At 43.2% G+C, this 12,817-nt stretch overlaps 1 protein-coding gene across 1 annotated transcript in view; it reads left to right on the top strand.

The window, feature by feature from the left end:
- The window catches only part of FBXO28 (F-box protein 28), a 29,906-nt gene extending 17,496 nt beyond the window's left edge, over nt 1-12,410 (top strand). Inside the window, exons 4-5 of the mRNA XM_028111651.2 lie at nt 5,525-5,720; nt 7,673-12,410. Coding sequence (XP_027967452.1) covers nt 5,525-5,720; nt 7,673-8,067 — 591 coding nt within the window. The 3' untranslated portion in view covers nt 8,068-12,410. The remainder of the gene's footprint in view (nt 1-5,524; nt 5,721-7,672) is intronic.
- The last annotated feature ends 407 nt before the right edge of the window (nt 12,411-12,817 follow it).

The following is a 12,817-nucleotide window of genomic DNA, read 5'->3' as shown; positions in this document are numbered from 1 at the left end:
AGCTACACATTCTTCTGTGGGGTACTTAACTTTAAAAGGCAATTCTGATTCTTACTCCAGATTGCATGCAGATCTAATGTATAGGCCTCATCTCTCGTGTTCCTGGGAAGTTCATGGAACTAGTGTAGGTTGTCCCCTACAGCCTCATGGTTTTTGTCGCATATCTCATTGTTAGGAATGTGAATACATAAGAAACATCTTACAGTTTTCATAACCTCAGAAACACTTCAGCCGGTTGTTACGAACCAGAGTGGAGTAATGTGTGCTCAGTCCACACGGCCCACGGAGCCTGAGATGCTTAGTACCTGGCCTTTACAGAAGGGGCTGATCTTTCTAGGTGATCAGGATCGTGTGATTGCAGTGCTGGTCTTGACTATCTGAACAAATAAATCCCATTGAGTCCTGCTGTTTTTTTGCAAGTTTCTGACTTTTCACGTTAATTTTAGGACCAAAATAACAAAACCGAGGTGCCATGGAGAAGTCTTAAGTTGTCAAGGTGCAGCAGCCCACCCCCCCCCGGGCATCACCTCAGGACAGCTCCTCACTGCAGCCCTTCCTGTGCTCTCAGTGCCCTCAGTGGCAGAGCCGTTGGGAAGGAATTTCGTGCCCAGCCTCACCTGTAACGCACACCTGTACCTGTCCCTCTCCCTCGTCACTGCTCTCTTCTTAGTTGCATGAAATACTTCTTCTAATCCTCAGAGCACGTTCATGTTCACTCACTCCTTTGCTTTCCACATGGCCATGGAAGGTCGAGTCCTGTTCCCTTGGTAAGAAAACTGAGGCTCAGCAGCAGATGGGTTTGACAGAAGTTTTGCACCAGCCTGCTGATTTTTCCTTAATAGTACCTGTGTCTTCACAAAAACTCACCCGAAGTTTTCTCCTGTAAACCTAAAAAACAACCCCACAAAAAAAAAAACAAACACAGAAATGATTTTTGTTTTTATTATCACACTTAATTCATCTTGGATTACTTTGTTTCTTAAAAGTGCCATCTTTATAGCTTATATTTTGCCTAAAACAACAAACACTGTATACTCAGAATATTACTTTTTTTGTTGTTTTGTTTAAGTGATCTCTGAGCCCAACTTATGACCCCAAGATCAAGAGTCGCCTGCTCTGGGGCGCCTGGGTGGCTTATTTGGTTAAGCGTCTGCCTCCGGCTCAGGTCATGATCTCAGGGTCCTGGGATCGAGCCCCGCATCGGGCTCCCTGCTCAGCGGGGAGTCTGCTTCTCCCCCTGCCTGTCACTCCCCCTGCTTGTGCTGTGTGTCTCTCTCTCTCTCTCTCTCTCTCTCTCTCTCACAAATAAGATCTTTAAAAAATAATACTATAATTCTTTCTCAGTATAACATATAATCTTGATCTGGCATATAGTTTCTATATTAGATTATTCTTGTGTTCCCCCAGATCCTGCTTCTGGATTTTACTTAAAACTTCAGGAACTTTCAGGACGCCTGGGTGGCTCAGTTGGTTGGGTGTCTGCCTTCGGCTCAGGTCATGATCCCAGGGTCCTGGGATCGAGCCCTGTATCAGGCTCCCTGCTCAGCGGGAAGCCTGCTTCTCCCACTCCCCCTGCTTGTGTTCTGCCTCTTGCTGTGCCTCTCGCTGTGTCTCTCTCTGTCAAATAAATAAGTAAACTCTTTTAAAAAATAAATTCAGGAATTTTCATACTTCATAAAATAACTCATTTTTATAGTTTTGGTAGAATTCATGTCTATAGTAAACATTTCATTTGCAGATTACTCTTTCACAAGCTACTTAAGTGAACCTGGGTAATATCAACATTATAGTTTAAATTAGAATGCCTGATATAAGAATTTTGGAATTTTAAACTAATACTTGGGAAAAAAGCATTTTTAAAATTATTCTCTGGGGCGTGTGGGTGGCTTAGTCACTTAAGCATCCGACTCTTGGTTTTCGCTCAGGTCATGATCTCAGAGTTGTGGGATCGAGCCCCATGTCGGGCTCCACGCTCAGCGCAGAGCCTACTTGAGATTCTCTCTCCCTCTGCTCCTCTCCTCTCTAAAAATAAAAATAAAATTATTCTCTTAAATAGTAGTCAAATTTACTCCTAAAATCAAGTGGTAGGTTAAAGATGGCAGATTAAATACATATTACCTCGAATTCCTCCCAAAGCTTGCTCTTATAGTAAAGAAGCTAATTTTAAAAAGAAAAGAAAACAGAGACCCCAAGAGGGAAGTTAGGAGAGCAACAGCAACAAACTTCTGGAAGCTGGAAAGTACACGGGCCAGTGGTGGCTGGTTTAGGGATCTGAGGAAGTTAAAGCCTGGATGGGCCACGCGGAAGCTGGGAGGCAGCGTCCTCGGCACAGCCGGCCTCCAGAAAGCTCCAAGCACCGCCGAGAGTGGGGCTAACACGGCAGGGTGGGGCGCGGCTCTGCATTTAAACCTACAGGTCCCCTTCCAATTCCAGATGGCTGGGTCATTGCCCTCCTGCTGAGTGAAAAACTAGGTCCTACTCACCAAAGGGGTTAAAATGGGGTCTCTGGACACAGAGACCATACGATCACAAGGACATTAAAAGAAAATCGGTCTGAAGAATTCAGACTCGTCAGGAGTTTGCCATTGTCAATTCTAGAAAGGGATCAGCAAACTTTTTCTGTAAAGGGCCAGCTAGTACGCATTTCTGGCTCTGCAGGCCACGTGGTCTCTCTTGGCTCCTCGGCTCTGAGAAAAGCCGTGGACAGCATGTGGGAAACACACACGTGTGCGTGTGTTCCAATAAAACTTTATTGACAGAAACAGCTGCAGGTCCAGCAGGGCCCCAACTGCCGACCCTTGACCACTGTATTGATACTCCGTCCATCTTCTGTTAGAACTAAGAGGCTGTAGGTGCCCGGTTCACTCCTCTGGACATTTTTCAAGTCATCTGACAGAAGTCACACTTTTTACAGTAAATTCAGGGTCCGTGTTAGCAGTTCACGCATACTGAAGCACACATAAACAGAGGCCAGCTGACTGTTCTGGGAAATATGATGAAGAAAGACATGGTGAGCCCCTGTTCTTAACTAAGACATTACCAGTAGGCCCTGGTAACGCTTCTGTGCTTATTGAAACCCAGTGATTCCTAAAAGTCAGGATTTTCAGTGTAAATGATTATGCAAGGTCATGAGGCTAGATTTCCCTGAGCAAACTGAAAGAATTAGGTTTTGTTGGTTGGTTTTTAATGTTTTGGCCAGGGAGGCAGCAGGAGGAATGGCAGGATCGCATTTTGTAATCTCTTCTCTTTTTTGGGTAACTTCTTGTCTTGATGCAATTTCACATTTGCACAAAAATGCAAGAAGAGTACAAGGATTTCCCATATATCTTTTATCCAGATCCCACAGTTATTTACCTTTTGTCCTGCTTGCTTTTATTCTTCTGTATGTGTTTTATTTTTTCTGAACCATTTCAAAATAGTGGAGATACTGTGAACCTTTATTCTTAAATATTCTGATGTATTGCCTGAGAAAGGGCATTCTCTAACTGAGCCACAGCGCAGTTACCAAATCAGGAAATGTAACTTTGGTACGATGGCCTCTCTCACTGACAGCCCGCATCAGATTTCACCACTGATCAGTGATACCCGTCCTAGCTGCTCTTTTTCTCAGCCCGGACCCCAGGCCACGGTCACGCTAGACTCTGTAACCTCCTTAATGTGGAATGCTTCCTCGGCTTCCTTTGTGTAGCTTGATCTTCACTTTTGAAGAACATGGGTTCCTTATTTTGAGGAATATTCTTTCGAGTTTATCGAATGTTTCCAAAATGTTGTGTTTTCTGTTTCTTTTAAAATTGATTTTAATATGAAGATGTTCTTAGAAATCAGTATTATTTGGGAACATTTCTTCTTTTTACTGTGCTTGCCCCAAAATAAATATATACGGTCCATGAACCTTTAAAACGAAAGAAGAAAAATCAATCTGTTCTTGCCACTGCCCCCTTTCTCGGTGTCCCCGCCCTGCCCCTCTTGTCTCCCCCCGCCACTTTCCTGGCGCACCCTCCCACCCCCACCCCTCTTGCCCTCTTCAGTCTTCAGTCGTGTCTATGGTATGTCGTGTATTACGACGCTGCCAGTTTTAACACGAGCTGCGAGCATGAGAGACACACCATATGTGGTCAGTAGCATGCTTTGTAAAATATTATCTTAGCACCTCAGGCTCAGGAGGGATTCAGCATGTGGCATATTTGAAAGCTGTAGAAACAGCCATTAAGAGTTTGAGTGACCAGGGGTGCTTGGCTGGCTCAGTCAGTGGAGTGAGCGATCTCTGGGCCCTGGGTTCGAGGCCCACATTGGGTAGACATTATTAAAAAGAATAAATAAAACTTAAAAAAAAATAAAAAAGATTGCAGGAATGATCTGCTGAGAAGTAGAAAAATCACAAGCTATTAAAAAAAAAAAAAAGTTTCAAGTGACCAGCCTAAGGCCTGTGATCTTTCCAGTAGACCTCAAGACTCATCATGCCCTTACATTCTTGCTGCTAAAGTAATTTTTGGAAAGTAATTAAACCCACTTGGAGGGTGAAATATTTTGAAAATTGGGTCGACACCACGCTTTCCTAACATGCGCCATTGCTGCCCTGAGTCACTCTGAATGGTAGAAGCCATGCGGGTCATCTCTCCTTCATCTTGTCCTTCGAGTATAACTTTGGGACAGAGGAAAGAGAATGGTTTTAATTTTATTGAAAACGTGGATTATCCCACTTGACTAACATAATCTCCCTATAGTAAAATTTAGAAATGTTACCTTTCCTAATGGAAGACCTGAGGAAATGGAGAGAGAGACCTTTCACACCATTACCTCAAAGACCAAAATCAGTAAAGATAAGAATATGGTACAAGTTAGTTTACAGGTGCAGTTTATCAGTTCTAAGGACTCTCAGAGCTGAGGCCCAGAGTGCCTAGGGAAGGTCCAGCCACCATCCCAGCAAGAGGGTCAGGACCCGGGACGGTCAGGACTGTGTCTTCCCCACATACGTCATGCCTGTGCTTCCCCACTGCGATTACCCTTAAAGTGAAAAGGGGTCTCTCGCTACCCTTTGCTGATAGTGGGAGAGGGGGACCCGAGGAGACCTCATCCCAATCCATAGAAGGTTTAAGAGAAACAAAAGCTCCGAGGACAGGGCGCCTGGTCCCGGAGCAGGATGTCAGGTCAGGTCCCCGGGGCTTTGGGAAACCATCCGGCTGCAGTGAAGTGCGTTTGGGTCAGTTTCTGTAGCGGCTTGTACACCCTTTTCCTATCACCCATTTACACTGTCGCCCTGTGCTTTCCCTCAGAGCAAAAGCTGTGTTTTATTCATCCTGAGTCCTTAGCCCCAGCACCTGATACAGAAAATTTTAATAAATGTGCATGTGAGGCCGGTGAAGGATTATAACAAGCCCAAAGCCGTGTGGGACAGACGTCTTGTCACCAGTGGCCAGCACCTCAGTCCCGTCACCCCGGAGGTCTTTACCAGGATCGCACAAGAAGTGGTGAGTCATTTTCTTTTAAACACAATGGAAAGTGCTAATGAGACTCCTTGTTTTAGGTAATTGATGAGATTTATCGTGTGTTGAGATACGTCAATTCTACCAGAGCCCCTCAACGAGCTCATGAAGTACTTCAAGAGTTAAGGGACATCTCCTCCATGGCGATGGAGTACTTTGATGAGAAGATCGTGCCCATTCTGAAGAGGAAGTTACCAGGATCAGATGTGTCCGGAAGACTCATGGGCTCTCCTCCAGGTACTCTTGTTGATGTGTTCAGTGTAAAGTAACATTCAGACACAGTTCCCTAACTTGTTCCCCGCCCCCACACTTCATCATACATCGAGCCCTTTTCTGTGTCTGTAAATAGTATCTGCAACATGATTTTTAAGGACACATTGATTACAGACCATAACTTGTGTAACTGACCCACTGCTGTTAGGCACATTTGCAGTATTTACACTTTGAAGAACAATCCCCTGGCTACATCTTGCACATATCCATAACTATTGGCATACAATAAATGTATTAGAATTTCTGGGTAAAAAACCACAAATATATATGTAGGGTTTTTTTGTTTGTTTGTTTGTTGATGTTTCTGACTAGTTAATATCCATTTTGCTAAAACAGAATTATAATATACCAGATAAAACCCAAAAACTTCTTCATGGAATATTCACTTAATTATTTCAGCCCCTAGAGGGTCTGGCCGCTACTTGAAAAGACAGGGTACGTAAGGCTGCTTTGAACCCTATCACTGCTTCTGTGGTAGCTCTTTTGCAAAAGTATATCTGATCCGAGGGGCACCTGGGTGGCTCAGTCAGTTGGGCGTCTGCATTTTGGCTCGGGTCATGGTCCCAGCGTCCTGGGATCGAGCCCTGCATCAGGCTCCTTGCTCCGCGGGAAGCCTGCTTCTCCCTCTCCTCCCTGCTTGTACTCTCTCACTGTCTCTCCTTCTCTCTCTCTCTCTCAAATAAATAAATAAAATCTTAAAAAAAAAAAAAAGTATATCCAATCTGAGAGATTTGTGCCCAAATTGGTCAAAATATCTTCAACCTTTGCAAATACTTTACATCAGAAAACCTTTTTTAGTAAGACATTTTGTTCTGTTTGGATGAGTTAGCTCCCTAGAAGTGCTCAGTGGGGTGACCGAGTGGCTGTCTGTAATTGGATCATAAAGCCTGTGGCATCTCAGCATTCATACATTAGTAATTTATTATTATGGATGTGTTAGTGGAAATTAGATGAAGGTATGCAGAGAGAGAAGGAACAATGCGTCAGTCCAGGAAAATATTTATATGTATGTACAAGGAGATTGTTAGGACGGGTTTAGGGTAGGAATGGATCCATTTAGTCCTTTTAGAAAACCTTTAAGAGATAACATTTTTTACGGTGCCTGGGTGGCTCAGTCGTTTAGCGTCTGCCTTCGGCTCAGGTCATGATCCCAGGGTCCTGGGATCGAGCCCCGCATCGGGCTCCCTGCTCGGCGGGAAGCCTGCTTCTCCCTCTCCCACTCCCCCTGCTTGTGTTCCCTTTCTTGCTGTGTCTCTGTCAAATGAATTAAATCTTAAAAAAGAAAATTATTTAAAAAAGGAGAGAACATTTTTTAAAAAGGACGTTATTGGTTTGTGATAGTGATTTTTATGCCAATGTTAACTTGTAGTATTCCTAAAACAGAATGATTCCAAAGCCGTCTTGCATCACCTCAGAACCTCTTCATGATCATTGTGTGTGATGTAACCCACTTTTTGATGGTATCCGTGTTTGGCTAACGTGGAAGCTCTTGTATAGAATTAAGTGCAGAGAGAACTTAAAAACATGATAGACCTGTACTTCTAACTCGAATGTTTACAATTGCTCGTGTGAAAGAAGATAGAAAATAGTTCTATTCTAGTTTTACTACTTGTGTTTTCTTAGTAGGTCTTAAAAATGTTCTCCAATATTTTAGCACAAGTTGATGCCACTAAATGCCCCTCTCCATTTCCTGGCGATCCACCCATTGCCACATGAACCCAAGCATTGGAATTCAGGCTTATTTACCGTTAAGACTGGGGTGTCTGATTAATCCATTCAACCAAGTAGATTGCCAAGAGAACATTATCGGAAGTGATATTAGAAGGATATTCCGTTTCAAAAGAAGTTTAATGAAGTATTACCGATGATGAGACATTTTAAGTGATTAATGACCATTTAAAACCATTTCTCCGCAGTTCCGGGACCTTCTGCAGCCCTCACAACAATGCAGCTCTTCTCCAAGCAAAACCCTTCACGACAAGAGGTAACCAAACTCCAGCAGCAGGTTAAGACAAACGGTGCCGGTGTGACTGTTCTCAGGCGTGAAATTTCCGAGCTTCGCACCAAAGTGCAGGAACAGCAGAAGCAGCTTCAAGACCAGGACCAGAAACTGCTAGAGCAGACCCAGATCATAGGCGAACAGAACGCGCGGTTGGCGGAGCTGGAGCGCAAACTGCGGGAAGTCATGGAGAGCGCGGTGGGAAACTCCTCAGGGGCTGGGCAGAACGAAGAGTCTCCTCGGAAACGGAAAAAGGCAGCTGAAGCCATAGACTCCCTTAGGAAATCTAAGCGTCTCCGGAATAGAAAGTAAAGTGGGGGCGGGTCCTGGCTCCAGAGGAAGACGTGGCTGAAGCAGTTACGTACCTCAGGACGCCCCAGAGGCTTCTGGTCTTTCAGAAAGAACGCAACTTCAGCTTGAACTCTCACGGTTGGGACAGTCTTCTCCCGCTTCTCCTGGTTGAACTGATGCACAGAACCTTTTTACTTTGCAATAGATTTGTACTAACCAGACCTGTCCTATCATGTTTTGAGGAGTTAACTTTTTTTCTGTGCAGATATTGTTTAAAGTAAGTTTATTTGTTCTTGCATATATGCACATTACAGAAGGATCTAAACAAACCAGTCTGGACAGACTAGAAGTTAAGTTGAATACAGAAAATGTCCTGTTTCACTTGAAAGCAAAGACCTACTTTTTAAATGGACAGTATCTTGTTTTAAAAAAAAAAAAAAAAAAGAAAAAGTTGACTTTTTGTTATAAGTGACCTTTGTCTGGAATGTCTGAAAAGTAGTAAATGCTTTTTGGTATCGAAGTAATGGGTAACTAAAACGGACTTCCATAGTGTTGACTATAGGAGGGGCCTCTACAGTATTGACTATATATTTTTATAAACTACTGGCAAGGGACTTATCCAGTTGTTCTACACATGTTTTCAGTTCTCTTCTGGGACCACGCCCTGCATTTGCATGGATGCATGCACGCATCGCCTAGTCAGCTCACGTAAAAAGCTCTTGCACTGGTATTGACCTTGAACCTCTCTATTTCTCCACTTTCTAGAGCAGCGTTAGTTTATTTGAGCACCTAACATCTTCCACCACCACAACAGCTTGCCTCCAGGGAAGAATTAGTCAGTCCATTTGTCCTCCGGTTTTAGGGGAATGAGGGAGCATCAAAGCCCATCGCTTTCTCTGTTCTCTCTAGGGTTCAGGTGCAGTGGCCAAGGCAGAACCCCAAACGCCAAGGCTCTGTCAGTGTTGGACCTCTGGGGACTGGTAGTGGCCCTTACTCACCACCGTGTGTGTTCATGGATCAGTGTGGTGATCACCACGGGTGTGAGCAGGGGACCCAGCTTGTGGGATGCAGTTTTGCCATTGAAAGAAAGCTCATTGAAGAACATCCTACTATGAAAAAGCATTTTGATCATTTCATTTCTGGGAGATGACCTGAGGGAAGCTTTTAAATATTAATTTCAAGCTTTCCTTATCCTACAACTTTAAACAAAAGCTTTAATTTCGTTTGCACTCCTGTTTTGAGCGTGTAACTGGAAAAGCATGTCTTGCACTGTTCACACTGCTAAGCGGTCACTTTAACAACCTCCAGATTGTGTACAGTGGTTTCTTTCCCCACTTGTATATTTTTGAGACCTTCAACTATTACTGTCCTCGTTTTATGTTAATGTACTAAATTATGTAGTTATTATTTGACTGATAAGTTCTTTTATCAACTCTCAACAACTGTTGCCTTGGGCTTCAGTTCTTTAAAATAGTTTTAGGTGTAATATAGAAAATTATCCCTGTCCAGGTGGGAGTTTGACACCTGCATAAAACCTAAGGTTTTGGTAAGTACCTTAGTTGAATAAAAGCACAAAGTTACCGCCCTTTTCACCCGTCCACCATGACATGGTTATGCATCCTTTAACCTCACCAAACGAAACTTTTTCTTACCCATTTTTAAGATTGTCCTTCCATAATACTGTCCTTAGATTTTGATCAATTCTCTGTCTGACTTGGAAACTCCATTTACAATGTAGTACGTTTTCAATGAAAAAACAAAAAAAAATACCATATAACATCCAAGTGTTTCATGGTTTGTTGGGAAGGTAATTTTAAAATAAACAATTTCCAAAAAACATTTGTCAGCCAAGGTCATCCATAAAAGTCCCCGTCTGGAACTCGTTTTCTTGGCAGGTGTCATTTTTGTAATCCTAGGATTTAGCCATATTGTCCTAACTCTGGAGCAGGCCTACTGGAATACTCATGGCTGTGAATAGTCTGCCTTCCCGGTAATAGGAAGACTCTATTTAGAGTAACCAGGTAACATGTTTACAGGTTTACAAAGTAGGATCCTTACGCATCAAAGGGATACAACCTCAGATGATGAGCAGTTGTTCATGAACTATTTAAAGTTCCTGGGTTTCTTTTTAAACTACACCTAGACACCCTAAATGTATGTAGAATCTTCCATTAGTTAGCATGAGTATTTGGCTTTCACAGGAAGCATCCACACTATCAGAAGGTAGATTTTCTGTTTCAAAATCCACACTTACACAGGATTCGCTCGTAACTGTCCAGAAGGCCCCTGAGTTGCACTTGTTAATGCACGAATGTTCCAGAAGAGTAGGAGAAGAAAGCACTACAGTTCAGTTGTCTGCTTAAGTCTTAAATCTGACTTAAGACATCTCGCTAAAAACACGTTAGGCTGTGGCCTTGACTGATTTGATAGCTGTTACACTTGCTTTGGGATAGCATAGTGGCATTTAGGGTTCGACGGATCACAAATTTGCATCCGCTAAAACCGACATGCCACAGGAAGGTTGCAGACTAGCCTCCCGAATGGGAAGAGTCTTGCCCTTGCCCGGGGTTAGACACCGGTGGCTTCAGCGCCAGACGGGAGCGTCATGTTGTCCTGGAACGAGATGCCATGAGTTCCTTGGGTCCTATTCCTTGGCTGTTTCTCAGAGGAGGCTTCTCTGTGTCAGCGGGTCACTCCCACTAGTGACTCGATTATGGCGCAGCGCCCGCGACACAGACCCGAGGGGAAGAGGCGTCAGGAACGACGGGGACTTGCCCCCGCCTCACCCACCCAGGGCCCCCCACGTCTCTCCCACATGGACTCGGCTCGGTTTTCACATAATCGAAATACGGATTCTTTCAGGACGTGAGGTTACAGAACCTGCTGCTTTTCAAGCTCCTTTGTCGCTGTGCAGAGCCTGGAAGTGCCGAGGCAGACGCAGACGGAGCACCAGTAATGCATCAGACTGCTTTAAAGACTGTCGGGCTGCCATCTGGTCTAAAGCCACTGGTTTTAGAAGCAGCTTTGTTTTTGTTTTTGTTTTTTGGTAAGACGTGTTTTTTGGAATACTGAACTTTACAGGGGCTTGCCTTAATCTCTATTTAGTAGTTTCAAGGTGTTATGCGCTATTATTATACTTGTTAAAATGTTGAAATATTCTATGTAGCCCCGAAGGTGGGTAAAACAGTATGAGTCATGCCTAAATAAATAAGCTAAAGGTGTCACTCTAGCTGGATTTTTTTGTTTGTTTGTTTTAGAAAAGATGGACATATGAACAGAGGCTATGTGTAAGAAGCAAAAACCATGGCACCTTGAGATTGCACTATTTTATGCATTGTTTTCTATGCCATTTCATAGCCTGCACTTTAATCTCCAAAGAAACAATGTATGATGTCCCAGTTCCTGATCAATAGGAAACTGTTTCCTAAGACAGGGGACTTAATTCTGTTTTACTGAGAGTTTCTTGGAGGTGGATCCCTTTCCTGAGTTCTCTATTTCCTTAGCCATTAATATTTTCTAGGATCTAGGAACTCCTGATCTTGTATGTTTCCAACAGTATAGAATTTTAATTTAATGTAACGTAAAATCTCATCCTTGGCGATCAGCACATTCTCACATGCTGCCCTAGCAGTGAGTACCCATTTGTTACAGAGCCCTCTCGAAATATCATGTAAGTACGATCTGAAGCTGGGAATAGAGGCATTCTTAAAAGTAAACGTCCCGTATGATGCAGGCTCTCAGAACCGGCTATTTCTAATAGAGAACACATAAGGTCCGATCTGATAATGCCGTCCAGTTTTTTGAGACCTGAGTCCCTTTAGTCCACGAAAGGTTATGAAGTTAAAACTCCTCGGAAATAACAAGCTTCTGTAGCCCGCTATCTGAGGTCAATTCTTTTCAAAAAATACTAAAGCAATCTAAAAAATGAAACTAGCACTCGGTTGACTGCTGCCCACCATTTTCTTTTTAGTAGCAGTACTTTATGTTCGTGGTAAGTATAGCTTAAGTAATGTTGGCCTTTTCCAGCTTCCGAAGAATCTTTGTTAAATTCCTAAAATTCAAAAGTTAAATCCAAACCTAACTTGTGTCTGAAGAGAACCATGGGATTTAGAAGCATATTGGAAATCTATGAGGTCCATTGCCAAAGTATACTGGTCCATATTCAAAACTATACCAAAAGTTTAGAAGTGTTTTTAAAATTCCTTTATGTGGTACCATGTCTGTTTACTTATGCTCATGAGCACCAATAAATTACTAGTTTGCCTTCTGGAATTTCAATTGTTATAACCTAATTGAATTATTGAAAGTGAAAAGCACCTCCCGCTCACACAACAGGGTACGTGAATAAATGTGTTGTAACCAGTGCTACTTGTTTTCTTTGTATTTCCTGCACAAAAGATGGCGGAGCTCCGCCTCTAACAAACGCTGTGTTGCTAGCTACCGCCACCGGAAGCATCTGCTGTGTGTGTTTTCCATCTGTTCTTCCAGTCTTCCCAGCCGCCTGGTGGAGCAGGTGCGCCCTATCTAGGGAACTTAAACACCGGTTGAGCAGCTTATCTATGGTATTAGACACCAAGTGCCCAAGTGGCATTTGAACACAGACCTGCCTGCCTCCAAAGCTCACGTGCTTCCCACTACGCTGTACTGCATTCTGAACCAGCTGGGAGCTTCGAGACTCTAGATTACATTAATTCTAAGTTCAATATACATATAAATATACATATAGATGAACATTCCATACATCTACTAGGAGCAGTCAATGACAAAATTG

Source organism: Eumetopias jubatus, unplaced genomic scaffold (genome assembly GCF_037043125.1).
Source record: "Eumetopias jubatus isolate StellerSeaLion01/CBP00866 unplaced genomic scaffold, mEumJub1_p1.0 scaffold_12, whole genome shotgun sequence".
Taxonomy (NCBI): Eukaryota; Metazoa; Chordata; class Mammalia; order Carnivora; family Otariidae; genus Eumetopias; species Eumetopias jubatus.
Note: the sequence above shows the minus strand (reverse complement) of the source record. Positions and strands in the feature narration are given on the sequence as shown.